The sequence below is a fragment of the Neurospora tetraspora genome (genome assembly GCF_033439725.1).
Source record: "Neurospora tetraspora strain CBS 560.94 chromosome Unknown B0H65scaffold_5, whole genome shotgun sequence".
Classification (NCBI taxonomy): domain Eukaryota; kingdom Fungi; phylum Ascomycota; class Sordariomycetes; order Sordariales; family Sordariaceae; genus Neurospora; species Neurospora tetraspora.
Genome location: NW_026944387.1, coordinates 3804031 through 3831999, shown reverse-complemented (window position 1 = coordinate 3831999; position 27969 = coordinate 3804031). Strand labels below are relative to the sequence as shown.

Below are 27969 nucleotides of genomic sequence, written 5' to 3'. Positions count from 1 at the left end.
CGGATGTGTGGGTTAGGTGATCCGGTAGCCTCCGGAGTGACCACCGGCGGCCGGACCCGAAAGAGATCCACTTCCCGGACCGTAAGTGGATACCCGTCAGGAACAACCCGAGCGGAGGTTCGGACGGAATTGCTTTGTACCAAGTATCAACGGAGGAAAAGAGGTACAGAAAACTGAATACTTCGACTTGAAGAAGCCCGTATACATGTACGCTGCCGATGCCCCCAACCCAACATGCTATTATAATTACAGTAGTCGAATATCGAGCGCAAATTAGCAGGTGAACTTCGTCAAGGCTAGCCACAAAGCAGGGCGACATCCTCTCTTCTACCTGTTCGGATCCGCACCCTTCTCAATAAACAACACGACAGCATCCTCCATCCCCTTCGACACCGCCGCATGCAGTGGGCTCGTCCCCTTCGAATCCATCTTGGTCACATCCGCACCTTTGTTCACCAACAGCGTGACCGTATCCATCCGCTCACCCTCAATAGCGCAATGCAGCGGTGTCCGTCCCGTACTATCATGGGCATTGATATCACCCCCCTTATTGATCAGAATCTCCAAGATCTTATTCTGCCCCTTCATAGCCGCCATGTGCAACGGCCCCGACGGCGGTCCCAGCGGGAACACGGGGTTACCCACCACTCCACCGCCTCCGACCTGATGGAACTTTGGCGGCGGCACCGGCGGAATCACCTTGGGCTTCTTCATGCGCGCATACCGTTCCGACTGCGTCTCCAGCGCGCGTCCACCTGACTGCAACCTCCGATACCGACGGTAACTAGCAATGGAATCCATATTGTTTGGATCCAGGTCGTGATTGTGCTCCTCGCACCGCACCTCAATAAACCACTTGCTCGCGTGCCGCTTCTTGCACACCAGCTTCATCTTGGCCGGACACCCGATCTTGTGCGTGGGGCGCTTGCGGATGCCCGTGCCGCTGTTCTTGCACGTGCCGCCGCGGTCGCACATCAGGTCGACCCGGACAACTTCGGAGCCTTTAGCATACTTGCCGCCCGGGTTCTTGGCTTTGGCGCACCCGGACTGCACCAGCATGTAGCCCTGGCTGATGGCGTACTCCATGACGGAGCTCATGGCTTGCTCGCGCGTGTCGTAGGGCCCGAGCATCAGGTTGGGACGCACGGTGGGGAGGCGGAGCGAGGTGATGGGCTGCACAAGAGGAGCTTTGTAGCCGGCTGAGCCGGGCAGGTTTCCGTTCGCATCCGGAACTAGATTTTGGCCGTCCGCGGGGTTGGCGGTTCCGTCGCTGCCGCCGTTGGGCTGGGGCGTGTCGTTGTTCGAGCTGGCGTCGTTCATGGTCTCGTCTCGTTCGTCCTCGTCCTCCTCTTCCTGTTCCTCCTCCTCCTCGTCAAGCATTGTCTCGTCTGGGGTACCATTGGCACCCTGCGAGTGCTGCTGGTGGTCGACTCGAAAGGCCGGGTGGTTCAGCGGCGCATGCGCGTAGAATTTATTTTGCTGTTCCTCTTGCTGCAGTTGGTGGAACTGCTGGGGAGTCAGCGCCTTGCCGCGTTGACTCCTTGACTTTGCCTCTTGTTCAGCGCGCTGCTGTTCCCGTTCCTGGGCTTTTTTCTCCAGCCATGCCTGTTGCTCAGGTGTCAAGTTCTTCTGCGGTGGGTTGAACTGTGCTGCCGCTAGACCCGAGTTCAGCTGTTGTTGGGGTTGTTGTTGTTGCTGCGGTTGCTGCTGCTGGGCTTGTACTTGGTAATGTTGCTGCCCGTCGGTCTCGGGAGACTTGGCAGTCTGAAGCCATTGGTGTTGATTTGGATAGTTTGCCTGGGCACCCCAGTACGCATTGCCGGACAGCTGCTGGTCACGTAGGATTTCTTCGGGAGTTCGAGGTTTCTGGGTAGGTAGGATCTGGTGGTATAAGGGCGTAGTGGTTTGGAGAGCCAACTGTTGCAACTGTGACTGGGTGTGAGGCGCGAAGAGGTTTGGTAGCTGTTGCTGCTGGGGTTGATGTTGTTGTTGTTGCGGCTGTTGTGGTTGCTGCTGCTGCTGCTGTTGCTGAGCAGATCGCTGGGGCGGGATCGGAGGAGGGTGGATGGGGGTCTCGACGCGGTGTTGGCGCTGGGGAGTCCGGCTGGCGTTTTGCTGCTGTTGACTTTGTTGATTTGGCTGATGCTGTTGCTGTAGATGCTGATCCTATTCACGGGCAGAGGGTGGTCAGCATGAGGGAGTCGGAGAAGAAGAAGACGAGTCAAGTCAGAGGATTCCATACCGTGACCTGGAACTGCTGGGCCAGGTAGCTGTTGCCGGAGTTGCCAGACATGGTGGTGGTGGTGACGGGACCGAGTGTGCCCGCTTTGTTCTTGTGGATTGGTATCTGGCGATAGATGCACAGGCAGGAGAAAGACGGGAGACCGCGGACGATATCCGGAGAGTCAGATTTGTTCGCGACTGGGAGGCCCTGCCACGTCGTCCGTCAAATCGGCCAATCGTATGCAAAGGTCTGCAGGCTATTGTGGGGCATGTGGCTTGTCCAGCCATTCGCACGGACCTCTTTGCTCTCGTCCGCATCTTCGCCTATCGTCCAAGCCTCCTAAAGCGCAAGCGCCATGTCGTTCAGCGGCCACAGCGCCGAGGGGTGTGCTTCAGTGCATTGCTCAAGTCATCCCATGCATCGACATCCTCTTCATCCTCTTTTCAAACTTGTTCCATTTGACAACAACAATCGATGATTGGGATTAGATCAGATCTTCAGCACTCCCAAAGCCAACCACCACTGATGCTACGATATTCAGCATGTTGCCGCTTCGGCACACAGTCGACGACGAGGAACAGCCTCCAACTACTCTTCGACCAACACAAAGCGTTCTGCTGCTTAAGAGACTCGAAACCTTGAAGACGCCCACTTCTGGCCCTTGTTCCAAAGGTGAAGGCATAAGTGTGCCTTTGCTTCAACAATGGCCCGAGCCCTAGTCTCCTTTGTCGTATCTTTATCTGGCTCTGGATGGGACTCCATTGTCTACAAAGTTGAGGCTTTCCGGATGCGGCCCATCATCTCCCGAATGCTTCTTCCCCAAGACCCCTTTGTGTCAATTTTACCGTTGTCCTTAAGCTGTCGGGCTGATCTACGTTCATCTCATATCATCAACCATCCCTTTGCTGTTGCATGTCGAACCCTCGAATCTGGATTTGACCTTCGCGGTTTCGTATGAGTTTCTTGACGCACCGGCAAGACAAACAGTCAACATCTCGTTTATCGCCTTCTGCAATTACCCCTTGCATCCACAATGCCGCCCAAAAGAGGTGCTGCGAAAGGTGCCGCAAAAAAGTTGGTACCGGATAAGCTCAGGAGGGACAACAACAACTTCTATCACTTCTACCGAAAAGGTGAACTCAAGGAGAATGCACGGAGGAAGGTTAAACTGGCAAGCCAACGCGAGAATTTGCTTCTAAACCACGGAGTGGTCCCGGATGAAGTATTTCCCTACAAAACGAACGAGGGGCTGCAAGGTTATGATGAGTATTACGCTGAACTAGACGAGGAGAGCGAGAAAGAGGACGAGGAGCGCGACAAAAAGGATGAAAAAGCGGAGAAACCGAAATGGGAAACGTCCAAGGGGCTGACCAAGGACATGTACGAAAAGGGAGCTGGCCTGCACTTTTGCAAGATCCTTGGGGCTGGCGGCATGGGGATAATCTGTGTTTTTGTCAGCTACGAGAACCAAACCCCAACGTTCTGGACGGTAAAGAGGGATATAAAGCCCTATCAAGCAGTGGCCAGCGAAAAGGAAACCACACTGGTTAGTGCTCATATTACCGGTTCATGTTTATGAGGCTTTTACCTTTCGGACGTTTACTAACCGATGGGTCGACAATCAGAGATTCCTCCGCGCGCCCCACATCGTTCAGGTCTTCCATCGTTACGAGGAGGAAGACAGAGATGACGACAATCCGCGGCGGTCCAAGCGAGCAAGAACGGAAACGATCAAAGCGCGAAGCCAAGCTGAAGTACGAAAGGAGAGTCGTGCCACCCGGGCAGGGCAAAGGGTCGCGTCCATTGCGAGGAAGGCGGGTACAGCGGTGCGTCAGCCTCAGGTCGGACCTACCGACCAAGTAGATCAGGTTCCCAACAGCATGGTCCTGGAATACGTAATAAGGGGTACCCTTGACAATTGGTTTGAAGGACTGGGGAAGTTGAAAGCCGCGAGGGAACCAGACTTGCGCATTCCAAACCGAGTTCTGTGGGCTATGATGGCTTGCTGTCAGTTGCCCCCTACAACCACTCATATACTATGCTAACAGCTGCTATACAGTCATGAAAATGTGCATGGCCATGGAGTATCACCCTCTGCAAGAAAATGTTAGTGATGACGGGAAAATGATACCGGAGAACACTCCAGCAACCAGTGCGCAACCCGGAACAGGTTTGGTTCACTTTGACATTGATCCACAGAACGGTAGGCTTCACCAAATCTTGCGGTTCATAAATTGCAAATGCTGACGGCGCTGACACTCAGTTCTCATTGGACATTTCGATTCGGAAACGAGGAAAGGCAAGGTCGCCCCAACACATCCGCAGTTCGAAGCGATGACCGACGCTCATGATAGGACGCCTATCTTCAAGCTTATTGACTTTGGGCTCGCCCGAGAGATGAAGTTTGGTGATCCATACCGCAGTAATCCGTTAGTATACATGAAGTGTTTGAGAATTTTGATGCTTATCGAGGTCCGTCTGAAGCTTACTCCTCTCATTTATGCAGGGAGTTACTCTGGGGCCATCGCCAATGTGGAAAGCCGGGTTACTATCTCCCAGTATGTATTTCTGTTTGTTTTGTTCAAAACTTCAAGTGGATGAACACACTGTAGTGACACTGACACCCTTTGCCCTTCTCGTTCAGGAACAATTCACCAGGGAATGGGAAGCGGTTGTGGATTCACCCGATGATCAACACGCGAGGGTAGCCGGACAGTATAGCTGGAAGTCCAATCTCTGGCAATTTGGATTGGTGAGTCCCGTTCTCTGCCTCTACCCCATCTTCCTTTACGCGATAACCTCGTCACTAACCCTTATAACCCCCATTGGCCATAGATCATACACATAGCCATAACTCTCCGATGGAATCCATCTTTAACCATCCACGCCCTGAGAGACGAGGACTTGATATACGGCCCGCCAAACGACTTGCCGCTGAGGCGGCAAACAAAGAGGTCGTACCCGACTTATGGCGCCCACTTGCTCGACCCGCAATACGACCATGTGCCCTTCCGGCTCCGCCACCTGGTCGCCCGCTGTCTGTGCGAGATTCCCGACGATAGGCCGAGTTTCGAGGAGATTCGCGCCGAAATCCAGTGGGCATGGGATGGTGAGAGTCCAGAGGAAATGGAGGCGGCTAAACAGTGGAGTCAAACGCGCTTTGAGCGCCCGCCGCCGCCGGTGACTCCGCCGTGGATGAAAGTAGAAGAGGTAAGTTTTTATTGTGTTAGACATATACCCGTACTACCCTGAGTACGTGGAAGCGGACTGGAAGATTCACTGACCAACCTTTTGTTGCATAGTGGGCGAAGCAAACGGCGATCTTATCGTTTGACGAGTACTTGGAGAAGTACCCTGTGAAATAGAAACTGAAGAGGGTCGACAGAAGGCTTAGTCTTTGCCTTTGGCCTCTTCATCTAACAGCATCAATGGAGTTGGATCTTGTATTATACTGCTTTCCTTTTGCTCTTTCATCTTTCTTCCATTTGTTTTTGCAACTATAGCGTAGATAAACCACTGCCTGCCACTTTCAAGTCCGCTGTCCATAACACATTATTTGAACAAAAGCTGCTTGCATGATGCGATGCACGTCATCCAGGGCAGTATACCACTCTGTTGTGTACCTCAGTGTCACAACAAAGCCAAAGCAAAAGCATTGATTCATCGTGGAGATGGAACAATCGCATTCATAGGCGGTGATGTTTACCACCTGCGTAGAGGTAGGAGCTACACCAAGTTCACCAACATCATCACAAAACCCTTGATGCACCAAGACAAGTAAAACTGCGTTTACCAAGCAAACAATACTAACAAAACCCAGTTTGCACACTTTTAACAAGAAGCATCGCGAAGTCCAAAAAAGAGACTAAAAAAAAAAAAAAAGCTCAGCGGCCCATGAGCAGGGTCGAACCCGTCCACTCAAGCTGCCGCCTACGAAAACCCACGAATTTCTGGCTCCACGCGCCTACCACGTCTGCTACTGGGAGTTATGGAGGGGTACCCAATTGGGGGCTTATATACCTACCTCTCCTAGGTCTAAGTGGTCTAAGTGGAAGGTAACCCTCAGGCGGGTAGGTAGTCGTCGTCATCCGATGTCTGGGAAAGGCGCGTGCCGGCCGGGCGGCAGGAGCGGTGACTCTTGCGTTTAAGACGATGGCCCGCAAGGAAGGGTTGTAGAGGAATGCATTCTAGAATCAGAAGGGCAGATAGATGGCTTTGGAAGCGGCGCACTGAACGTAGAAGTGGTCGGTGTGATGTGTATGGGAGCTTTTCTGATGTCGGTTGACACTCGACAGCTGTCTTGATTGGAAACGACATGGGAAGACTACAGTATCCGGAATGCTTCACTGAATGAATGATACCTCGGTGTCGACTGGCAAAAAGGGGGTTTATTTACTACACGCCAGCTGTGTTTCTAGGGGGCATGATTGCGGCAGAAGGTTCCCGTCTTGGTCCCAGGGGAATCCGAATCTGGCAGCTGGCAGCGTAGACCTGAACTGCCCGACATCATCCGAACATGCACATCTATACGTACATGGGCACGTGAAGCATCAACCGCTGAACCGGTGAGCCCGAGGACTGTTTGATGGACATCATGCATTTGCTCATTCCGATGGACCTGGCAGAATGGCAGAGTGGCAGCACTGTTCGTGTCGCTCCAGTTTACATGATGTCATCGTTCCAGACGTTCCTGTCCCAGCTTTGTAGCTGCAGTGTCCCTTGAAATCCAGCCAATCGAATAACAAGGATAAGTGGGTCAAAGTCTAACGCGGAGGTGCACAATCGTCACCAGCGGGAATCAATGAACATCATTGACCCCATCGCAATTGAAAACAATCGGTTATAAAGTAAACGGATGGGAACGGCTTGTATTGGTGAAAGAGTTCCAGACCAATTCATCATCATATACAACCTGCATCTGAAATACCATCAAAAGACGACTTCATACCACGAGTCAACCGATAAACATCAAACCTACAACAACCAAACACACACACACAAACAATCCAAAATGTCCGTCATCAGACTCTCCGCTTCCGCTCTCCGCCCCGTCGCCGCGCGCCGCATCGCCCCCGTGTCCCGCACCGCCTTCAACCAGACCCGCTCCGTCTCTTCCAACGGCGACGAACTCGGCGGCGTTCAAGGGTCGGAGCCCGCTACTAAGCCTAACCGCTACAACGTGTACGTATTCCCGGTCCGGTACCAACCCTGCCCGTGGGGAGAAAAAATGGTCGAAAGGACAGACAGGTTGGCTGACATCAAAAAACAGGAGAGCCGGCACAATCACCGCCATCGGTGTCCTAGCCGCGGGCGGGTATATGCTTTATAAGAAGGGGGAGGAGAAGAATACCTCGCCTTTGGGGGCTAGTCAGTAAAGGAGGGGTTTGAAGGACTGGGTCGTGGAAGGGAAAGAGTGCGCTGGGTCAATCAGCAATTCCTTTGAAGGATGGCAATGGGCCGATGGGCGTGTTAGGGAGGGATGAGCGATGAAGCTGGCTTGAGGACGCTGCGCGTTGAAAGGGGTTAAAATGGCTGTAATGATACCTAATGAATCATGAATAAATTGCATCGAGAACATTTGCGGCGCACCTGTGATGAGGTTTGATGTTTTTAGGGGCGTGTGTTTTCTTGGTGATGATGGTTCGGGTGATGCTGAATCACCGGGAGTCCCGTCTCCACATTCCAACTGCCGGCCTCCGAAACAAGACCCCACTTCCCGTCTTGGTGCGCCGGATCCGAGCGGACTTCGGCAATCCGTTTTCCCCTGGGTACTCACGGCGCCCGCAACGGCCCCGAGTCAACAGGCGCCACAGAACCAAGCTTCGGACCCCCCACTTGATGAGTTAAGCATCACATTCGCAGCTATCTAATCCCATGTGACACGACATCATGCTCTCCGTCCTACAGGTTAAGCCATCTGCCCTTGTCCTTGTCAGCCATTTGATGCACGGTTCCTGACCCCACACTGCCACTTCATAGTGTACAGGTACATAGTAGATCCGGCCCATCTTGCCGAGCTCCAGTCGTGGGTCCTTGATGTTAGTTGCTTATAAACCACCAGACGGGCACTGAGCTTCGAGGTATAAGAAGGTCCGAGCCTCAGTAGACCGCCCGTGCCTCCTCCTCCGCTCCGACGTCAACTCCAACCTCAACTTCCATCATCATCCCTTGGTTCCGAGTTCCGACCTCTCTTCCAAGTCTCATCTTCTCAATCAACAAACATCATCACCTCCAAGGCCCAGAGAAACTCAAACCAAACACCACCAGACCCCCCAAATCCACCAACATGTCCGCCGCCGCCGCCCCCAAAAAAGGCTACCTAGTAGTCTTCGCCCTCCCCACCCACCCCTCCTTCTCCTCCTCGCACGAAATCTTCAACAAATGGTACAACGAGATTCACATCCCCGACATGCTCTCGTACGGCCGTTCCTCCGGCTTCGTGACCGCCATCCGCTACGCCCGCGCCGGTTTCTCTCCCTCCAACCCGCAAGTCTCGTCAACGGCGAATGACGTCACCTACCCTAAGGACGTCAAATGGCAGTATTTGGCTCTGTATCCGGTGGAAGATGTGGAGAAGGCGAGGGCGCCGGAGAGTGGCTTGTATAAAGTCCCGTTGGAGCATGAGATGTTGCCGGGGAGGAACCTGATGGAGGTGGCGAAGTGGGAGCTGGATTTTTGGGAGGTTGTGGGGGAGACTGGTGGAGGTAAGTCTGATGTCATTTTGAGCTGGTTGTTGGGCTGGGTAGCTGGGTATGTAGCTGGGGACCTAAGGAGGGAAGGTATGGGATGAACTGGTGGGGTGAGAGGATGGGATTGGATGACATTGGAGGGGTTGAAGGGTTTGGAAGCAATCAAAGGGAACGTGAAGAGGTGGACCGTCACTGGAGACCAAGCGGAATGGGAGGTGTTGACTGTTGGGTGGTGGTGGCTGGTGCAACAAGTGGACAATGGATGAATGACGGCAGATATTCGACCGATGGGAAACGAACAACACAACGATCACCAACTAACAACCTCCACAGACTCCTCCAAACAAACAGACGTCATCCTTGTCCCCGTGGACTCCTCCGACGTTCCCGGCGCCGATCCCTCCGCCATCCTCGACTACACCCGCAAGGGCTGGGAAGGCCCGGACCCCGTCCGGTCGACACTGCTCAAGTTCATTGCCCCTGCGTTCGGTGGAGATGCTACGGGTATTAAGCAGTATCTGGCTGTGGTATGTATTCTTTCTCTCTCTTTCAACTTCTCGCTCTGCTGTTATTACCATGCCTGCTTTGTGGGTCTTGGATGGTAGGATGGAAGCTAATAAAAGCGGAAAACAGCACGAAGTGGAACCGAACACGGAAGAGACCCTCAAGCCCGAGTTGAAGACGGTGAAGTACAAGTTTTTCAAGAAGTTTGGGGTTTGAGAGGAATGGTTTTGGTGTTAGGGGAGGGAGATGAAGATGTTCATGCATAGACAAGGTAGACTAGACTCTGGAGTCCTGACTATCGGTCTGTATCGGAGTGGTACACTACCCTAGATTGCGTGAGTAGGATCATTCAAGCAGCTCTTGTGTCAGACGATGTTATTCACAAGCCCAATGCAGGCTGCGTACCGTGCCTGCCGCCGGTTCCTTCAACTGCGCCTGCCACCGAGTTCCTACCACCGCTCCTTGCCGCTGTTTATGCCGCCGCCGCGCCGCCCGGCCGGCACGCCCCTCCCCCAGACATCGGACGAAATGACCCCCTTGACCCTTCCCGCGCGCCTTCCCAGGCTGGCCCAGGCAGCAGGCACCAGTGGCAGGCACCATATAAGGTCCGTTACCTAACCCCTCTACCACAACGGGGAGCCCTGTGGTCTCATGGCGCAGTGGTTACTGTTGATGAATAACTTAGCGTGGCGGTTTTCGTAGGTCTGCAGCTGGGGTATTGTCGTTCGTTCTACAAACCTACCTGGGCGACTGAGCTTTTTGCTTTTGGTATTTGATCGGGGAGTTGCTGAGGATATCCAAAATGAGGTTCTTGGGTTTTTCTTGTTTGATTTGAGTTTGCAATGCGAGGCGGAAGGTGGATGGATGGAGTGATGTGATGTGGCTTGGCCCAAACACAAGCTCGTGATCCGTGCCTGTCTGACGCGATGCCAAAAGGCAGCTTGAATGACGGCGGTATGACATGAATGAGGGAATAAAACCTTGTTAAGGGTATCTGTCTCGTACGCCAGACGTACCGACTCTACTTCGAATACAAATACCAATCAGGTTGTTGTTATGAAGACGTTGTCATGAAGACGTTGTCATGAAGACGATAAGAACAGCCATATATCTGCAATTCCGCACCAGTTAGTTAACAATTCCACATACTCCAAACTGAGAACACAACCGGGAAACTTGACAAGAAAACATTCAAACACTTACGCAGCACAACTCCCAAAGATCTCATGCTTCTTCGCTCTCGTACACACACTCAACACCACACCAAATGCAAACGCGCACGCCACGATCGAGCCCATGATCTTGGCCAGCGTCTGTCCAGTTACCGCGGCGCCTCCCTGCGTCCAGGAATAAAGCGGAACCAAAGGGAGGCATAGCAGGCAGAGCATGAGCAAGATTAGAATGACCATCTTGAGGAAGTGGACGCGGGCAATGGAAAAGAGGTTTAATGGTGTGTGCTTGCTATCGGCATGGCTCTTGGTGTGGGCGTTGGCGAAGATGTACTGGATGGAGAGTTAGCTTTGATCTCATGAGGCTTCACGATGTGAAAAATCATGATAGCTGGGAAAAAAGGGAGGGAAAGAAGCTACCCGTAGTGGTGCACAGTTGTACTTGACGAGTAACTGCATGATTACCCGATCAAGCCAGGCGTCATCTCTCCCTGCTTTGAGGGTTATCATGTCGGACTGGCACCCGAGGTATCGCTCGTGTCTAACCAGCGGCTCTTTGTCTCGGAAGAAGTTATCGAGACTTTGCAGGTCGAAGCGGGATGGTCGGTCGAAGTTGGCAAGATCGTTGGACATGGTGAGGAGTTCGCCTGCATTCTTGAAGGTCAGCTAAGTCGCCGAAGTGTTCCGTCCCCGGCCGTCTTTGTCTTACTGCTCCGTCTCCACGACCTGGTCGAACGGAAGAACGCTGCTGAAACACTGGAAAATGAAAAAGACAAACAGAATTAAGCAGCCATACCATACTTCTTCAGTTTCTCCGCAATCTCTTCCATCAACCGTCCCCTTGCCCCCAGTCGATCATCATCCACCTCCCTCGTCATTAGAAATGTGGCCCTGTGTTTAGCATCAAACTGGTCCATCCTGTGCAGCTGCACTTCGAGGGCTCGAAGCTCATCTTGCATGTGCAAGAGCGTCCGGGACTGTAGGTAGCGGAACTCCCGGAAGATGTAGCCGTCTTCGTGAGAAGAGATGAAGCGGGCGAGCATAGGATAGCCATGTGGTGCATCCGTTACTGTGATGGTGTGAGTTTTGGGGATCAGCTCATAGGAGGTTCAAAGGAGGTGGAATAGTACCTTGCATGTTAACATAACTTGCTGGTTCTTCCTCGGAATCAATGTAGTCGAGGTTGGGATACGGGTCGAGATTGAGGCTGTTCGGTGTGTTAGAGAGTGACTCCTGACCATTGAGTGCGGGGGCTCAACCTGACAGTACCTACCCATCAATATCTTTCTCTACCTGCCCTTCTGTTTGAGTCTCTCCCTTTTCCAAGTCAACAGACCATGCTTTGTGACTGCCCACCGACCTCACAGACCGTTGGTACTGCTCTGAAGGCATCCCGTCTGTCATCTGCGCACTCTCCAAACACTGGACCAAAAATGAGGCCGCCGACACTCGACTTGGCTCTTGGGCACCAACAGACAAATTCTGGAACTAACTGGGCGGCTAACTATAGCGTAGGGGATGTCAACTGACTTATCGACGCTTCAGGCTCAGTGAGGAAGTCAAGAACCATGCAGAACAACGAAACTGAGATCTTTGCATCCTACATCAACTCGACTCGATTCGATCGAGAACCGGACAGGACGGGACGGGTTCTTCTTCATATCTCTCTCTTCTCTTGCCAGCGACCCTTCATGTTTGCCAACTGGCAGACGGGCTTTGGCAGCAAAATGAGGGGCTGAGTGTAACCATATTGGGGCGCTTTTGGGGGAACTTGGACGGATTTGGAGGGGTTGACTGCAGCGAGTGCTACCAAGCACCCGCTCCGTCCACTGGACTGTTCAGGGGTATGGAACTATGTATGGAGGCGATCCTCGACGCGGGATTCGACGGGTTTTGACAGGTGGGCCTCAAGGACCTTGCAGCAGTTAGCCTGATGAGTGTTGGGAGAACGCCTTGTTGTTTTCGTGGGTGGTTCGACTGGAGGGTTCGAGGTGGTTAGCATTTGTACTGCAATTGAGAAGATATCTTGAATAGGGATCAGTAAACATGTAAAGGGTAGAGCATCAACATCTCTCTCATTCCCTAGGTCGTTTTTCTTGTCGAACTCTTGACGATGGGCATTGAAGTGCGAGTTCAACCAGCAAGTGTCGTGGGTTTCGAGGATTGAGAAAGTCGGATGGCCGCTGGCAAAGTTATGGGCAGCTGCAGCGAGCGCAGGTACTGAGCCACAATTGTTGGTTGCAATTGAGATGGGCTGGCGACAGACGGATGGAATTGATTGGATGTGGTGGTCGAGCCAAGTTGGACTCGTGATGGTCGAGAACACTGAGCAATTTGCGCTGCGAAAGTGGGAGCATGTTCACCAGTTGAGAGGAAAAAGTCGATTGGCTTCGAGATCTTGTGGGAAAGGAAGAGAAAATTTCCATTGAGGATGAGGATTGCTCCTTTTATCTTTTTGTGTACTTGTAATTCTAACAAGTCTAAAATGTCAATCGTGCCTGCCGTGCCATGTCCCAAATGCTACTGCCAAATCCCACTGAAGGGCTCCTCCACAGGGGGTATCAATGTCTAGTGTCTAGTGTGTCCTCTAGCCCAAAAAATGCAATCGTGAAGGTCGTGTCTGTCATCTCCCGTTCTATCCCCGTCTTTGATGCAAAAGCCCCGCCGCCAACCCGGAAAGAAGTGTAGAGGTATCGTAAAAGTCCAGCAAAAAACCACCAAATGCAATGCTCAACACAAAAGAAATAAAAGTCGTGAAGTGATATCCAGACCGTGATGTCGTCAAATCCAGCGTCCCTGGAAGAAGTGAAGAGTCGAAGAGTTGAAGAAGAGGGGAAAGTGGAAATGTCCCAATCCCCAGTGTCGATCGTGGCTTGCATGGCCCCCTGGTAAGCGCCCAGACGATGGAGCCGGTGTTTGACTGGCTGGCGAGCGATGGCTTGCGGAGGATGCGTCGACCCGATGGGGTGTGTCTTGGAAAACTCAGAGAACGAGCTTGTAGCGTTTCGTTGTTGCGCTGGGGTATAATGGCACCCCCCTCATGCTCACGCACTTTGAGTTCTTGCTGGCCTCCGAACGGGATGGGGATTTGGATCTCTCCTTGGGTTTGGGAGAGGATGGCTTCTGTGGTTCATTGCGAGAGTAACGCTCGGCTTCCTTATACGACGGGCGTGTTCCTTGGTCTACTTCGTCATGGTGTCTGGTGTTGGGGCCTATTACGGTTTTGGCATTGGGGTCATCACGTAGTTGTTCTTTTTGATGCTGGTGGTTAGTGTGTGTTCTGCGGAAGTGATGAAGATATCTGGTGGGTGTGCTCACTGGTGATTTCAAAGGCGGTTGTAATGTGAGTCTCGGATTCTGGGCTGGTCTGATTGGCTGAGTCAGTGTTCTGCAGAGACATGGGTGGGAGCGATATGCAGAGTAATGCAAAGTTCTGCAGGTGCTACAAGAAATTCTCACATTTGTGTCGTCCCAATACCCAGAGACCCCTTTGGGGCGAGGTTGCTTCTCACTTTTTTTGTCTGATGAACCCTGAGAAAGTGGGGGGACACGGTCAGCACCATTCGTTCTGTCTGTGGATGTGCGACAGGGGAAATCTGCGAGCAAGTGGGCAATGCGACGTTGGAGGACACTCCGCCAGGTACGTACCATGGCTTCAGAATAGCTGCAAAAACACCAGAACTCAAGGTAGAATCACGATGGATGAAGCAAAGAAATGGCGAGTTTTGGAAGCAATGAGAGCGTTGAATTCGTTCGAGCTTGAGTGTTCTAGCTATCATAGCGACCGTTCTCTCTTATAGTCCTCTCTTTTCCCATACAAAAACAGTTTCTTTGTCCTGCAAAGAGCATCCTCAACACCATGGCCGGGCTATGAAATGGTGTTTCTTTGTTCTCAAAGTCTGCCATATGTACGTTGGTTTTAGGAACCCACTTAGTGCTACCCTGAGCCAGGGTCTTCTGTTCAGCCAGAGGAAGGGTCGCTCACAAGACTGGACCAAGCCAATCAGTCTCCTTTCTGGCACGGGATGTTGGTGTGTCCTGGGTCTTCAAACGGGCTGAGATGTCCAAATGATGGTCCCGTGTTGAAGACAGGAGCTTCTACAGTTATTGAGCTTCGTTGAAGGGAAGAATATCAGAGTGTCTTGGAGAATAGTGTAGTCCATGGACTGCTGCCTTTGACACTCAGCGACCAACAGGCGACCCTTCCTTTTCCGGCTTCATTTGCCCCTTTGCCTTGCTCTTTGGTCACTTATGGTTCGCATTCAATGAGGCAATCCCCTTCACCTGCCAGATTTCATGGTTCCTCAGCTCTTTTTCTGTGAGTGACCTTTGGCGATGCTGTTTGGTGCTCCTGGTCCAGCGCCTTCATGTCCTTCAAGGGTATGTCTCCCCAGTGATACCTTTTTAACATGATTGAATGGAGTGTCCGTTTGTTTACTTTGTCTGCTTACCCCTTTTTCCTGCACCACCAATCCAATCGGTATGTATCATGATAAGGTGGTGGTGAGACGACATGACAGACCATATGAGACGAAACACAGGCGGGTTAGGGTACCAATGCCATCAGATCGGTGTTCCAGCTGCCAGGAACAGGGAATATTGAAAGCAGGAACAGCGATTGATGACGGGAGTGGACAACGAGTGGACCCCCAGTTCGTTATCGGACGAACTCAAGCCTTATCAGCCACTCCCCCACCACCAAATGTACTACGTCATCGATGCCAGTTAGTGATAATTGTTAGTGCAGTGTACCTTGATGTCCTCGCCTTTATCGCAAGCAACCACTTCCACTTTGTCGACATTTTGCATCTCCAGACACTGCACATCCTCCCGTCCTTTCGCATTTTCAGCAAACGTCGATTTTGAGTTTGGAAAGACGCTAAACAAAGGTTCGGCCCGCACCTACAAAGCCCATTGTACTTTTTGGATCCCGCATTTCTTGCATTGTCCCATCGCTGGGTCAAACAACGCCGGTCGACTGGATTGTTCTGCAAGCAAACAGCAACACCATTGAATCCACATTCCAACCACAAGCGCCACAAACGATTGACGTCTGCAAGGGAGACCGCAACGACCACCGAAACTCACATTGCGGCTCTTTCATCGCGACACACCCTTTAACGTCGGACCATCAAAAGACGAAAACACCGACAACATGGGCGGCACACAGATCACAATTCCCAATCCTCCTCCTCTACCATCCCACCTCCCCGACAATGTCCTCGACCTCGCAGTCCAGATTGAGCGCAAGAAGCTCCCAGACCATGTTCGCGAGTCGCTGCGCGCATTCCAGCGTGCAGGATGCTACATTGCCGCCTCCATGATCTTCCTGCGCGACAACGTCCTCCTCCAAGATGAACTCCAACTTTCGCACATCAAACCCCGACTTCTCGGTCATTGGGGAACATGTCCCGGCCTGATCTTGGTCTGGTCGCATCTGAACGTTTTGATCCGCAACCACAACCTCGATATGATCTACGTTATCGGCCCCGGCCACGGTGCCCCTGCCGCTCTCGCCTCTCTATGGCTCGAAGGCTCCCTTGAGCGCTTCTACCCCGGCGAATACGACCGCAACGCCACGGGTTTGCGCAACCTCATCACCCGTTTCTCCGTGCCCGGCGGCTTCCCCAGTCACATCAATGCCGAGACACCAGGTTCGATTCATGAGGGTGGTGAGCTTGGATATGCCCTTGCTGTCTCGTTCGGCGCCGTCATGGATAACCCCGACTTGATCGTCACTTGCGTGGTGGGTGATGGTGAGGCGGAGACTGGTCCAACAGCAACGGCCTGGCATGCCATCAAGTACCTCGACCCAAAGGAGTCAGGTGCTGTCATCCCCATTCTGCATGTCAACGGCTTCAAGATCAGTGAACGGACCATTTTTGGGTGCATGGACGACAAGGAGATTGCGTGCTTGTTCAGTGGCTACGGATACCAAGTGCGCATTGTGGAGGATCTCGAGAACATTGATGACGATTTGCAAAGCTCTCTTGAATGGGCTGTGGCCGAGATCAAGAAGATTCAGAAGGCTGCGAGGGAGGACAAGCCGATTGTCAAGCCGAGATGGCCCATGATTGTCCTCAGAACTCCCAAGGGGTGGACTGGTCCTAAGAAGGTCGAGGGTCAGATCATTGAAGGATCCTTCCACTCTCATCAAGTCCCCCTGCCCAAGGCCGGTAGTGATGAGAAGCAACTCCAGGCTCTAGACCGGTGGCTTTCCAGCTACAAGATCAGCGAGCTCCTTGATGGTGAGGGCAAGCCTACTGAGGCCATCTCTCGTGGCCTGCCCGAGCCGGAGAAGAGGCTCGGTCAACTCAAGACCACGTACGACCCATACACTCCTCTGAAGATGATTGACTGGAAGCAGTTTGGCGTTGAGAAGGGCATCGACGAAAGCTGCATGAAGACGGCCGGCAAGTTCCTCGACAAGTTGTTCCAAGAAAACCCCAAGACTCTCCGACTCTTCTCCCCTGACGAGCTCGAGTCGAACAAGCTGAACGCCATCCTTGATCACACACAGCGCGATTTCCAGTGGGACGAGTACTCAAGGGCACATGGCGGCCGCGTCATCGAGGTTCTCTCCGAGCACAACTGCCAGGGCTTCATGCAAGGGTACACCCTCACAGGCCGCACCGCCCTCTTCCCCTCGTACGAGTCCTTCCTGGGTATCGTCCACACCATGATGGTGCAGTACTCCAAATTCGTCAAGATTGCCCGCGAAGTTCCCTGGCGCGGCGACCTAGCCTCCATCAACTACATCGAGACCTCCACCTGGGCTCGCCAGGAACACAACGGGTTCTCCCACCAGAACCCCTCCTTCATCGGCGCCGTGCTCAACCTCAAAGCCGAAGCCGCTCGCGTCTACCTTCCTCCCGACGCCAACTGCTTCCTCAGCACCGTGCACCACGTCATGAAAAGCAAGAACAAGACCAACCTCATCATCGGCTCCAAGCAGCCCACGGCCGTCTACCTCTCTCCCGCCGAAGCAGCCGAGCACTGTCGCCAGGGCGCCTCCATCTGGCACTTTGCCTCCTCCCCCGATCCCAACTCCGCGGGAGAGTCCGTCCAAGACCCGGACGTGGTCCTAGTCGGCATCGGCGTCGAAGTCACCTTCGAAGTCATCAAAGCCGCCGAACTCCTGCGCTCTATCGCGCCCGCCCTCAAGATTCGCGTCGTCAACGTCACGGATTTGATGATTCTCATTGAAGAGTCCAAGCACCCGCATGCTCTGGCAAAGGCCAAGTTCATTGAGATGTTCACTGCTGACAGGCCAGTGCTGTTTAACTACCATGGCTACCCGACGGAGTTGCAGGGTCTCTTGTTTGGAAGGGAGAAGGCGGAGCGTATGGATGTCGAGGGTTACCAAGAAGAGGGAAGCACAACGACGCCGTTTGATATGATGTTGAGGAATAGGGTGAGTCGGTTTGATGTGGCGAGGTGGGCGTTGAAGAGGGGTGCGGAGAGGAATGGGGAGGTGAAGAAGGATTTGGAGGGGTTGTTGGGTGAGGTGGATAGGAGGGTGAAGGAGGTTAGGGAGTTTATTGGGAATGAAGGGAAGGGTAAGTCTTCGTGATGCCCCAGGTGGTGGTTTGTGAGAGAGAGGTGCTGACAAGATGTGAACACAGATCCCGATGATATCTATCAGCTGCCCAAGTTTGAGTAGAGCTCTAACTCGCAGGAGTTGTTGAGGACGTTGGACCTGATTATGGGGATTATGGCTTTGGGGAGTCGTGGGGTTCCTCTAATGCCCTTCATGGGGAGAGATCCCACCTGGTAGAGGGTGGTCTGGTTGGGAGGCGCTGGTCGGGTTGGGAGGGTAGTGATCCTAAGGCGAGATTTGAAGTTTTGGTACAAAAGACCGGGATGTCGATCGTGCGCGATCATTTTATAAAGTATCCTTTTTGTATAGAAGTTATAGATCATGTTTACTCCCCTCTATCCTCGTCCAAAGCAACTGATTTTGACCTACCGGATGGATTGAAATGTCGAGTCTTGCTGTCAGATATGTCCTTGACGTGGTAGCACTGTAAATCTGCGCTTTCAGAAATAGTGCTTTATCAGTTGTAAGCATCATTGACGTTAAGAGAGTTCCCAGCTGATGCACGCAATGCCCACCTACAGGAGTATGCTGTTTATTTCAAGTGTTGATGGGAAAGTACAGCAAAGATTCCATAGGTAAGCTATCATTGATTCAAGATAGGCGTAGCGATACCTACTCCTGAACGCTCGCATCGTCAATTATGAGACATGAGTGTGATCCTTCATTTCCCAACCCCCAATCCTCATAAGGTACCCGTTCCTTCCGTATTCATAACCAAGCCGAAACCTGAACAACTGTCAACCTTGACACCGCACCTCATAGTAAGTTATGCGCATTCATTTATTTGTTTACTTCCATTTGCTTATATTTGAGATCATATTTGACTTGTTTCCAGCGCTGGAGACCTGGAGAGAGGTCGAATAATGGAGTGGTGTAAGATTTGTGGAAGCTGGTCTTCCTCTCTAGTGACAAGTTCCCCGGCATGGCGGAAGCTTCCCTCCTATCAGTTAGTTTCAGTTTCATGAAGATAAAACCCACGAGATCAAGAAACCGATCCTTTATTGCCTCGACCCCCATATGGTGATACCCTGAGATACGTGCGTCGCCGGCGACAGATGGGCATGTCGGGACACTTACCCGAAAAAGGAATGTCGACACTGAATGTATAATACCTGATTGGTCACTGAGTGTTCTGTGGATGGGAGCTCGGTCCACCCTCGATCCACCCGCTGAAACGCCCACTAAAAGCTCCGCTGGCTCATGCAGCCACAGCGCCTATAAAAAGCTTCGATGTCGGCACTTCAACATCCAGGTTGTTCCTGTCATCTTCCTGGCAAACCACCAACTCGGCGTGGTGACACACTACCACAGAGGTAATCTTGGCCCTGGGATCAAGGGCTTCAACGGTCATTCCCGTGTGGCAAAAACGACGGCATATTCATCTGCACCCTTCCACTCACACGATTATTAGTTCCAGTCTTTTCGCAACTGAGCTTGAGGGACTGGTCGAGGGCATGGCTGACGTCGATCTCGAAGCCGAAGTTGAACTGCGTCACGGGTGCGACTTGTGTTCCCAGGCATTTTTTCTGGATTTCTCGGAAAGGACACACAATCATGGAGCTGATTCCGGCCCCAAACCGTCCGATCGGTGGAAGTCTCTTGCCAGGCGCTTCGGAGATCAGGTAGAAGAATTCGTTAGTTTCTGTGAGCCACTCAGCTTTCGACCAAATTGGCTTGTTCACCCCTCGAGAAAGCGCTACTACACGTACTTCGATGTTGGCTTCTCTGACCTCAATGAGTGGGCACGTCAGGGTTGCCTCTTTTCTCGCCATCTTCTCCGATGTCTGGAGGATTCCGGAGCAGTCATCGATGAGACGCACGTACTTGGTGCCAAAAGCATTGTTATGAGTCCCAATCTATTCCCGCTTTCTGACATCCACTTTGTGGTGTTTGACTTGGCAACATGGAAGGAGTTGCATGGCTTTGGCCTGTTCAAAAACATAACACTCTTCAAATACACAGTTGCAGAAACAGCCAACACTCAAGGAACCGCTTTTGATGGCAATGATTGCCGGGGGGTGCGTCGCAGGAATCGGACACCGTCATCAAGGGCCTCGCTGAAGAAAGCTAGACACTGGATGGAGACTTGCATCAATACACACACAACTTTGCCCAAAGCCAGGCGGCTTTATACCCACTAGGGTGCTCGAACTATACTCAACGCCCACGGGACCACGTGCCCATGTGAAGGAGACAATGCTTGAAGACAAAAACATGCATTATGCGGCACTGTCTTATTGCTGGGGAGGGAATCAAGCACTACTGCTTACGTCGGACACGATTGAAGAGTTGTCCTTCAAAGGCATATCCCAAGAGGATCTCCCACGAACAATTGCCGATGCAATCACCGTCGCCATCTCACTTGGGATTCAATACTTGTGGGTTGACGCCCTTTGCATTTTGCAGGACTCTGAAGAGGACAAGGCACGAGAGATCGCCAAAGTGGCCATGGTTTACAGCAACGCAACGGTTACCATGGCTGTCTCGAGGGCATCATCCGTCGACGAGGGCTTCCTCTCGGATCGGTTCCCAGTTGAGCATACCGCTGTCATTGAACTCATTGTCTCCGAGTACCAGCCAGGTAGTACCAAGACTGCGATGTTGGTTCCCCAGGAACCAGATGCAACAGACCTGGTGTCGGTGATGGACCACAACCCGCTGGGGAAGAGAGCATGGACCTTTCAGGAGAGGTTGTTGTCTCCCCGAGTGCTTGACTATGGCGAGGTTCAGACAAGATGGTGGTGTCCAGAAATGATGAAGTTGAAAGATGCACCAGAAAGGACAGTATGGACGGATGGATGGGTATACCCGGAGGCAGGGGATACTGGTCAGTTAGATGCCATTGCACAGATTATGGAAGGCTGGAGAATTTGCGATGCTGTCCCACTTGGGCGCGTTTCATCTGGCCAGAGACAAAATAACAGTGTCAATGAGGCAGAATTGTGTAAGCGGTGGAAAACCATTGTTGATCATTATTCCGGGAGGCAACTCACATTATCCTCTGATCGGTTGCCAAAAAATCTCGGCCACTGCTCGATCATTCCAAAGTTCGTCAGGTTATCGGTATGTCGCGGGACTCTGGGCCGAGATGATGCCTTCGGCGCTTCTTTGGATAACCAAGAGCTCTGCTACCCAGCGCAGAGCCAGTTGCGGGAAGTACTGGGGTCCAACATGGTCTTGGGCGTCCGTGGACGGAGCGGTGCAGCTTTTGGAAGATTCTTCACCCGATACATGGTGGACCGAGGTGGCTCGAAAGTTCCAATGCGACGTGGTAGGCTGGGAAGTAGAGCCCCTTCACAAACCGTCAGGTGGTGACGAGTTTGGTGCCTTGAAGTCGGCCGTGTTGATACTGAGCGGCCACCCCAGACCAGCTTATTGGCGACGTTCGAAACAGTGTAGCGGTGAAAATATGCACGCACACCTTGATCCCTGCTTTTGCATCACCGGCAGGACCGGAGCCGAGGAGAGTCTCTTGAGCAGAGTCAGATTTGATACGTGGATATCTGGATTCGGAGGTGTCGAACACACAAGTATGGCCGAGCAACAACAGTCAGCCAGGGATTTGGACCTCTTCTTCTTGGTCATTGCCAGCATGTGCGAGAAGAACAAGCTTGGATACACTTTACCGTCGTCTGTTCCTGGTGAGAAGAGGTGGCAGGAGGGCCTAGTCCTCCGGAAACTAGTATCCGGCGAATATTGCAGGATTGGGACATTCCAGTCCGAGGCCGAGGCAATCTTCTTTGGGCCGGGGCCTGGGACGGATTCGATACACCGAGTTCAACAACAGTGGATGGTTGAGGGACCCCGACAGATTATTAGGTTGGTGTAGGGAGTGAGGGCTTCGGGGAGAGTTGTTGCGCGGGGTGATGGAGAGAAGGAATGCGGTCGGTGTTTGTGTGGCCGGGGAGAAGAGTCCATGCCCCAGGCATTTGTGAGGCAAGGGCAAACGCAGCATCGCAGAAGAAAGGCGGTGAATGCCAGTGTCATCGTCTAATCGAACGTCCCTTCCTTCTGTTATCTGAGAAAATTTTGTAGTCCTCAACAGTGACTGTGCTTTCCGGGTTGCGCCTTCCGTCTGCACTCTGCAACCGAACCTGCAACCTGCGGTCGGAGGCACTGTAGCAAACGGCCCGGATTAATCCGTTGCATGAGCAGATACCTTAGCAGGCAAGGGAACTGGCTGCCAGCTGACAGAAGTTGGTTCAGATGGAAGTTGCCTGTGTTTCCCGTCATCACAAACTTTGTGTTTTCCATCTATCCCACCGAATATCCGACTCCCAATATCATACCCGCGCCCACAACCTCCGCAGTACACAGAGATCACAATCCTTCTCCGGTCCTGAGCCAATTGAACAGACCGGCGACAAGGCCGTGACGGAGTCAAATTGCAATTAACGAGGTTGCCAACTTTGGACCCTAAGCGAGACAAGCCTCGACAAGCGACACCACAAGCGCGGACGACGATACTGCTACAGGTATTTGCGTCTTTGCCGCCGCTTGCTCAGTTAACCCTGACATTCTTGGCCTTTTGTGCAGACTCGCGGTGAAGGACTTGGACAGTTTGACGCCAAGAAGCGTGCGTCGTAATTCGTACTTCACTTGTCGCCTGATAATAGAGAATACCGCTGACAGAGGACGCATCGGAAACAGTGTAAAGACTTGCGGCTTCATCGTTGCCGGTAGATCTCGGCGGATCGAAAGGTCTCATCGGCTTCCCGCCCTCCCCACTTTAGCGCCTGCTATTCACTATTCAGTGCCGCCTACAGCACGCCCCCGCTGAAGCGCCCCCGCTGAAGCACCGCCGCCAACGTACGGAAGCATCAATACGCACTACAATCGAAGGGACACACCACACGGGTTCATATGCACACGGACTGCATCCGCGGTCCCGGCATCCGAGAATCAATACCAAGATGATGCCAACCATGCAAATGGCTGTCGTCCAGCCGGTTGCTCAGGTCTTGGCCTGCATCTACTGCGGCTCCCAACTCTGCTCAACGGCCTGTTACCCAACTCACAAGGACCAATATACGTGCCACGTCTGGCGCTGTCCTGGACGGAACCCTGTAGCGGTTGTTCAAGTTCCGAGCGCTCTCAGCCACGCGGTCCAAGCCCAGGGAAGCGGGAGCAGCCGTCCGACACCAACCTACACGAACGTGCCGACGGCCACTTCGACCTACAACTACCTACCCACGAACCCTCAATTCCAAGTCACCCCACCCGCAAGGCATAGTGTCTGTGTCGCCGACACGTTTCGGAGTGGACAACAGGAGCATTCACCTCATCAAGGCATGTGTTAAGTGGCAGGGATTTCAGAATGAAATTGTTTCCGAAAAAAGAAATACCGTTCCTTCGCTAACCGTCAAAAATTCGTCATAGGCTCCAAAACTACAAGCAATCCGAGGCCGCCTAGCGCCGTAGTTGACCACCCAAGCGACTCTCCGAACCCATCGGATCAACACACACAGGAACAACGTAATCAGACCACGCCGACCCCTCAACCTCCCCAGACAGAAAGTGCAGCTGGTCCTGAAACTAGCACTAGCGGCGATCCGTCTGTCACCAATTGGACTCCAGACTTTCGCCGTGGTTTTGAAACGGGGATCGCCATGGGCACTGGCATGGGTTTAATGTTTGCTATGGGTCTCCCGCTAGCGCACCCACAGGAGACTCGCCAAGGTCTCCGAGGCGAGCGTGACAGCGGTGCCGGGAGCCACGAGAGCCACCCGTTGCGCAACAATGCGAACGCCATAATCGATACCCGTTCCGATGACGCCAGCGACGACGGTCGGAAGTTGGATGGAAATTGATGAAACCAGACGCGGTGATTACCAATTACCAATTACCAATTGTGTCAGCGTACCGTGGCTACGGATTTGGGTGCGGGATCGAACGGAATCACGGTATACACGGCACGGAGCACAGCGAAAGGGATGCTTATGTCGCTGATGATTAAGGGCCCGTTTGGTTCAGCCAGCTGTTTTCTCTTTTGTATGGGAAATCGACCCCTGCAAAACAGCATACTATTATATGCAGGCAATTGGGGGTCATTAACTCGCCCGAGAGTAAGACACGACGACGGTCGAGTGGGGGTTCAGGTACAGCGTGGTAGTCGCCGAGCATCTAGGAATGGCTAGGGAGCCACACCTGGAGGACCACCTAGAGAAACTCCTCCGGCCCAATACGGATATCGTACAACATCCTGGCTTACCGGAACAGACGGATGACCCGACCGGATGGAGCCTTCCACGCCTGTGGCCCGTGGGGAGGCTCTGGGGGACCACTAGCTATACTGAGTAACACCCTCATCATGCATCATGAAAATTCTAACGAACGAAATCTCCTGACTAGCTACTATAGCGGAATGGGACCAGACCCTTTTTTCTTCACACAACCGCACACCTTGGCAAAAATGGAAAGGATGCGCCCGTCGATTCTGTCTTGTTCTCCCGACACCGAACAGTCTGATCTTGATGACGCAGCGCATGCTGCCCGCACTCGTTTGCCCTTTTCTGTCTCACCTGTCCGTCCGTCTCTTTGGGTGAAATGCGAGCTGACGCCGCTCGCCGAGTGGCATGGCGTACTGTAACCCCGGGGCCGTGAATGCTCCGCAGGGTCGGTGTCTCATGTCCGCGGCGCTGGGGTCTCGGGTCCAGACGCTGCGTTGGGCGGTTGAGGGACTTTTGATGCACGATCCATCATTTCTCAGCTCCGGAGTTGTCCCTTCGGGAACATAGGCAGCCATATATGGCATGCGTCGTCGTGCATGGAACGGTACGGCATGGACGGGGGTGGTCCCCGAACCCCTGAAAATGCGCTAATGTCTGCTAATGCCAGGGGGGAAATGGTGGACATGGATCCGCTGCCATGCACTTTCTGCACGTCTGCACGCGACAAACTGCAGCAGCTCGCCAACCCGCTGGTCCCGGAAGGGCGGAAGTGGCCCGGGGGCGACAACAAGGTTGAACCTTTTCGCGGAGGTCACACGGCGGCAAGATGCCTCCTTTTTTGTCCAATTCCAATCTCTAGCGGCCTTCCAGAAGCATCCGAACATGTACGAACGCAGTCGGCGATATGCGATTTTTCACCATTGCTCCATGCCGATTTCCACCCTTTTCACAAACGGCCACATGGGAGCAAAAAGGATGGACATGACACGCAGGACAGGCAGTACCGTCAACACTGTATGCGCGCAACAAAAGCTGGTGGCCGGTAATACAAAGCGGCAGCTACAGAGCGCTAGACCAGGGGCAACAGGGCCGGGCCCCATGTGGAATCCCCCGAAAGGGGTTCGTCCAAGGGCGAATTTCCTGATCTCAATACACGTACAGTACACCCGCCTCCTCCATTTTCAACAATGACAGCGTCAGCGACATAAACCTCAGCATTAATACCAACAATATGCCATCCTGACTCAGCGAAGAGGCTATTTGCAGGCTATGCCCCGAGCTTATCGTATCATCACGTCTACCCCGTTGTTTGGAGCCTCGTATTGTACGGTCGTTGCTGCACTCGCGGCTTCGCTTCGTGTAAGACGTTCATGGGTTTGCCGTGTTGGTGGTTAATGCCATGGATGGAGAAACGAACAGCGGTCCAGCTTATATACCACTACGAGCTCCCCCATCAATTGCTCGTGTGCTTTCCAGGTTCTAGCATCACCCCCGTATTAAGCCCCTGTGCAAGCCATCGTCGACTCCGAATTCCTGACGACACACTGCTACGAAAAAAGTTGATTCCGAGTTCCGAGGCTTGGCTAAAAACAACCACACTGAAATTTTTCGCCTTTGTCACCCCCCCTGGAATTTTTCAGTCCCGTCATCTTGGACCCGTCTACCCCTGTCCGGGGAAGTGATCGAATCCATCCGTGGGGTCAGCCTAGCCATCCAGGGCCGTCCAGGGACTTGTCGACAGAACAGATCAGGAAGAGGCCCGTCCCAACTGTACCAAATCTCGCCAAACCCTTCGTGGCATGGGCAAGTTTGGAATTGCACCAGGAGTGGCAAGGCGCCAATCCTCATTACCAGTCGGTCGATTCACTCCAGGCACAAACGAACTCGACTTTTTGGCATAATTTTGCAGCCGCAGAATCGCACTTTAACATCTGTTTACCTAACCCCGACCAATTTTCCCTCGGCATACAAGGTCGGCACATCGGGCACATAAACTACATAACACAACCAAGCCGCACCTGCCCTCGACTACATCCTTCAGCCGCCAAACGAATACACACCACTCTACTGCTTCACTTCACACACAATGGACAATATCGAAAAGCAGCCTTCAGGGGTATCCTTCCCTGCTGGCCTTGACGACTTCCGCGCTGCCAGGGATCGGTGCGCTCATGCCTGTAGACGCTTCAACAGCATGCCTGAAGATGCTACACCAGATGTTCGAACAAGCCTCTTTCTCGAGTGAGTCTACAAAGATGCAATAACACCTTGATCATCACAGCGAACTAACTCGTTCGATAGCATCATCCGACCGGCTCGGAACAGGAAAGAAGATGGCGCTATTACACATGACATGACTTTCCGCGACCCAACCCTCAAGGCTCTCACTCCCTTTGTCAAGCCCCCCTTTTTCGTCGATTATGGATTGCGTCTTCGGGTAGGAGGCTCGACCTTTATCAATCGAGGGTGCTTCATTATGGACACACCCGTAGCCGACGTAACCATTGGCGAGAACTGCAACATTGGTCCTCACTGTACACTCGTGAGCGTCGGCCATCCAATTCACCCTGAGGCTCGTGAGTCTCAAAGAAGCAGCATTGGAAAGCCCATCACCATTGGTGACGGTGTGTGGATCGGGGCCAACGTCACTATCCTGTAAGTTTCCTCATTCTCACTTTCTTCTTCCCCCTTTTTCTGTGGAGACAGTTCTCATCTCCCTTTGTTTACTTTCCCCTGCATCGGACCCACCCCCTTTTCCATCCTTCCAAGGTTTCCCCTACTAACATCAGCCCCTTTCCACAGAGGCGGCGTAACAATCGGCGACGGAGCCGTCATCGGCGCCGGCAGCGTAGTAACAAAATCGGTACCGCCTCTTAACCTCGCCATCGGCGTTCCCGCCCGCTTCCGCCCCCTCGCCGAAGTCCCCCGAAAAGTCGACGTCGGCTCAACCGTCGACTCTCTCAAAGAAGCTCTTGCCTGTGGTCGCTCCTTCTCATCACCAACCTCGCAACCTTCATTCGCTGCCGGCAGCACAACAACACAATTAACCCAATCCCAAGCCGAAGAACTCGACCGCCTCGCCAAACTCTGCGTCAACCCAGCCCTCATGCGCGCCGCCACCAACGAATCGCATTACCACTTTTCCAGTCATCAATCGATGCTCACCGAGCTCCGCTACACCGCCGGCGCGCAGCAACTGAAGCTCCGAAAGACGGAAACTATTAGCCCAAGCCATATGCCCCGCGTGGACACGACGCAGTTGGCGTGGCAGCAGTCACAGTGCACCGGTCCCTCAAAGGAAACTGGTTCAGTGGGAGTGGGAGCTGGATCAGGAACGGGAAGGAGGAGGGTGTCGAGGATCGTGAGGGCGGAGTTGACGGCTATTGCGACGGTCACGCTTGTTGCACTGCTCTTGATTGTGGGGATCTTCTTTGCCGGCGTGTTGTTGGGGGCGAAGAGGATCACGATTGTGGTGGATGCGGGGCCGGAGGAGTTGAGGAAGTTTGGGGGTGGGGGTGTGAATTTGGTGAGGGGGCTCTAAGGATGACATCGTCGACGTCATGCCCAGAGACTGGAGTCAGCAGCTGTCTGATGATCTGACTCTCGTGGGAGA

At 53.0% G+C, this 27969-nt stretch overlaps 10 protein-coding genes across 10 annotated transcripts; 8 read left to right on the top strand and 2 right to left on the bottom strand.

Moving 5' to 3' along the window:
• Positions 1–252: 252 nt before the first annotated feature.
• On the bottom strand, positions 253–2411 carry B0H65DRAFT_241973 (uncharacterized protein). The gene is made up of 2 exons (XM_062822336.1): positions 2243–2411; positions 253–2166 (listed from the first exon to the last, which is right to left on the bottom strand). Exons 1-2 carry the CDS (start codon positions 2291–2293, stop codon positions 328–330), a joined length of 1890 nt encoding a protein of 629 aa, XP_062680962.1. The 5' UTR covers positions 2294–2411; the 3' UTR covers positions 253–327.
• An 846-nt stretch (positions 2412–3257) lies between these two features.
• Positions 3258–5589, top strand: B0H65DRAFT_428828 (kinase-like domain-containing protein; the record flags this gene model as incomplete). The annotated part of the gene is made up of 8 exons (XM_062824788.1): positions 3258–3770; positions 3850–4231; positions 4284–4427; positions 4488–4653; positions 4731–4782; positions 4869–4976; positions 5060–5434; positions 5527–5589. The coding sequence occupies 8 exons, from the start codon at positions 3258–3260 to the stop codon at positions 5587–5589; spliced, it is 1803 nt and encodes a 600-aa protein (XP_062680961.1).
• Positions 5590–7050: 1461 nt separating this feature from the next.
• On the top strand, positions 7051–7956 carry B0H65DRAFT_470586 (uncharacterized protein). Its single transcript, XM_062827048.1, has 2 exons — positions 7051–7405; positions 7494–7956. The coding sequence occupies exons 1-2, from the start codon at positions 7080–7082 to the stop codon at positions 7597–7599; spliced, it is 432 nt and encodes a 143-aa protein (XP_062680960.1). The 5' UTR covers positions 7051–7079; the 3' UTR covers positions 7600–7956.
• Positions 7957–8338: 382 nt separating this feature from the next.
• B0H65DRAFT_241866 (uncharacterized protein) lies at positions 8339–9713 on the top strand. The gene is made up of 3 exons (XM_062822335.1): positions 8339–8928; positions 9247–9440; positions 9547–9713. The coding sequence occupies exons 1-3, from the start codon at positions 8511–8513 to the stop codon at positions 9631–9633; spliced, it is 699 nt and encodes a 232-aa protein (XP_062680959.1). The 5' UTR covers positions 8339–8510; the 3' UTR covers positions 9634–9713.
• Positions 9714–10616: 903 nt separating this feature from the next.
• B0H65DRAFT_550334 (uncharacterized protein) lies at positions 10617–13986 on the bottom strand (the record flags this gene model as incomplete). Its single annotated transcript, XM_062829725.1, has 6 exons — positions 10617–10919; positions 11007–11233; positions 11383–11655; positions 11717–11793; positions 13639–13837; positions 13905–13986. The coding sequence occupies 6 exons, from the start codon at positions 13984–13986 to the stop codon at positions 10617–10619; spliced, it is 1161 nt and encodes a 386-aa protein (XP_062680958.1).
• Positions 13987–15741: 1755 nt separating this feature from the next.
• Positions 15742–18959, top strand: B0H65DRAFT_540669 (XFP N-terminal domain-containing protein; the record flags this gene model as incomplete). Its single annotated transcript, XM_062829162.1, has 4 exons — positions 15742–18000; positions 18637–18649; positions 18729–18761; positions 18787–18959. The coding sequence occupies 4 exons, from the start codon at positions 15742–15744 to the stop codon at positions 18828–18830; spliced, it is 2349 nt and encodes a 782-aa protein (XP_062680957.1). The 3' UTR covers positions 18831–18959.
• Positions 18960–20400: 1441 nt separating this feature from the next.
• Positions 20401–22240, top strand: B0H65DRAFT_577070 (heterokaryon incompatibility protein-domain-containing protein; the record flags this gene model as incomplete). The annotated part of the gene is made up of 2 exons (XM_062830679.1): positions 20401–21017; positions 21235–22240. The coding sequence occupies 2 exons, from the start codon at positions 20401–20403 to the stop codon at positions 22013–22015; spliced, it is 1398 nt and encodes a 465-aa protein (XP_062680956.1). The 3' UTR covers positions 22016–22240.
• A 637-nt stretch (positions 22241–22877) lies between these two features.
• On the top strand, positions 22878–24156 carry B0H65DRAFT_241680 (uncharacterized protein). The gene is made up of 2 exons (XM_062822334.1): positions 22878–23475; positions 23566–24156. The coding sequence occupies exons 1-2, from the start codon at positions 23100–23102 to the stop codon at positions 23994–23996; spliced, it is 807 nt and encodes a 268-aa protein (XP_062680955.1). The 5' UTR covers positions 22878–23099; the 3' UTR covers positions 23997–24156.
• Positions 24157–24884: 728 nt separating this feature from the next.
• On the top strand, positions 24885–25637 carry B0H65DRAFT_241636 (uncharacterized protein). The gene has a single exon (XM_062822332.1). The coding sequence runs from the start codon at positions 25017–25019 to the stop codon at positions 25545–25547; it is 531 nt and encodes a 176-aa protein (XP_062680954.1). The 5' UTR covers positions 24885–25016; the 3' UTR covers positions 25548–25637.
• Positions 25638–26240: 603 nt separating this feature from the next.
• B0H65DRAFT_241644 (trimeric LpxA-like protein) lies at positions 26241–27109 on the top strand. Its single transcript, XM_062822333.1, has 2 exons — positions 26241–26597; positions 26658–27109. Exons 1-2 carry the CDS (start codon positions 26443–26445, stop codon positions 27013–27015), a joined length of 513 nt encoding a protein of 170 aa, XP_062680953.1. The 5' UTR covers positions 26241–26442; the 3' UTR covers positions 27016–27109.
• The last annotated feature ends 860 nt before the right edge of the window (positions 27110–27969 follow it).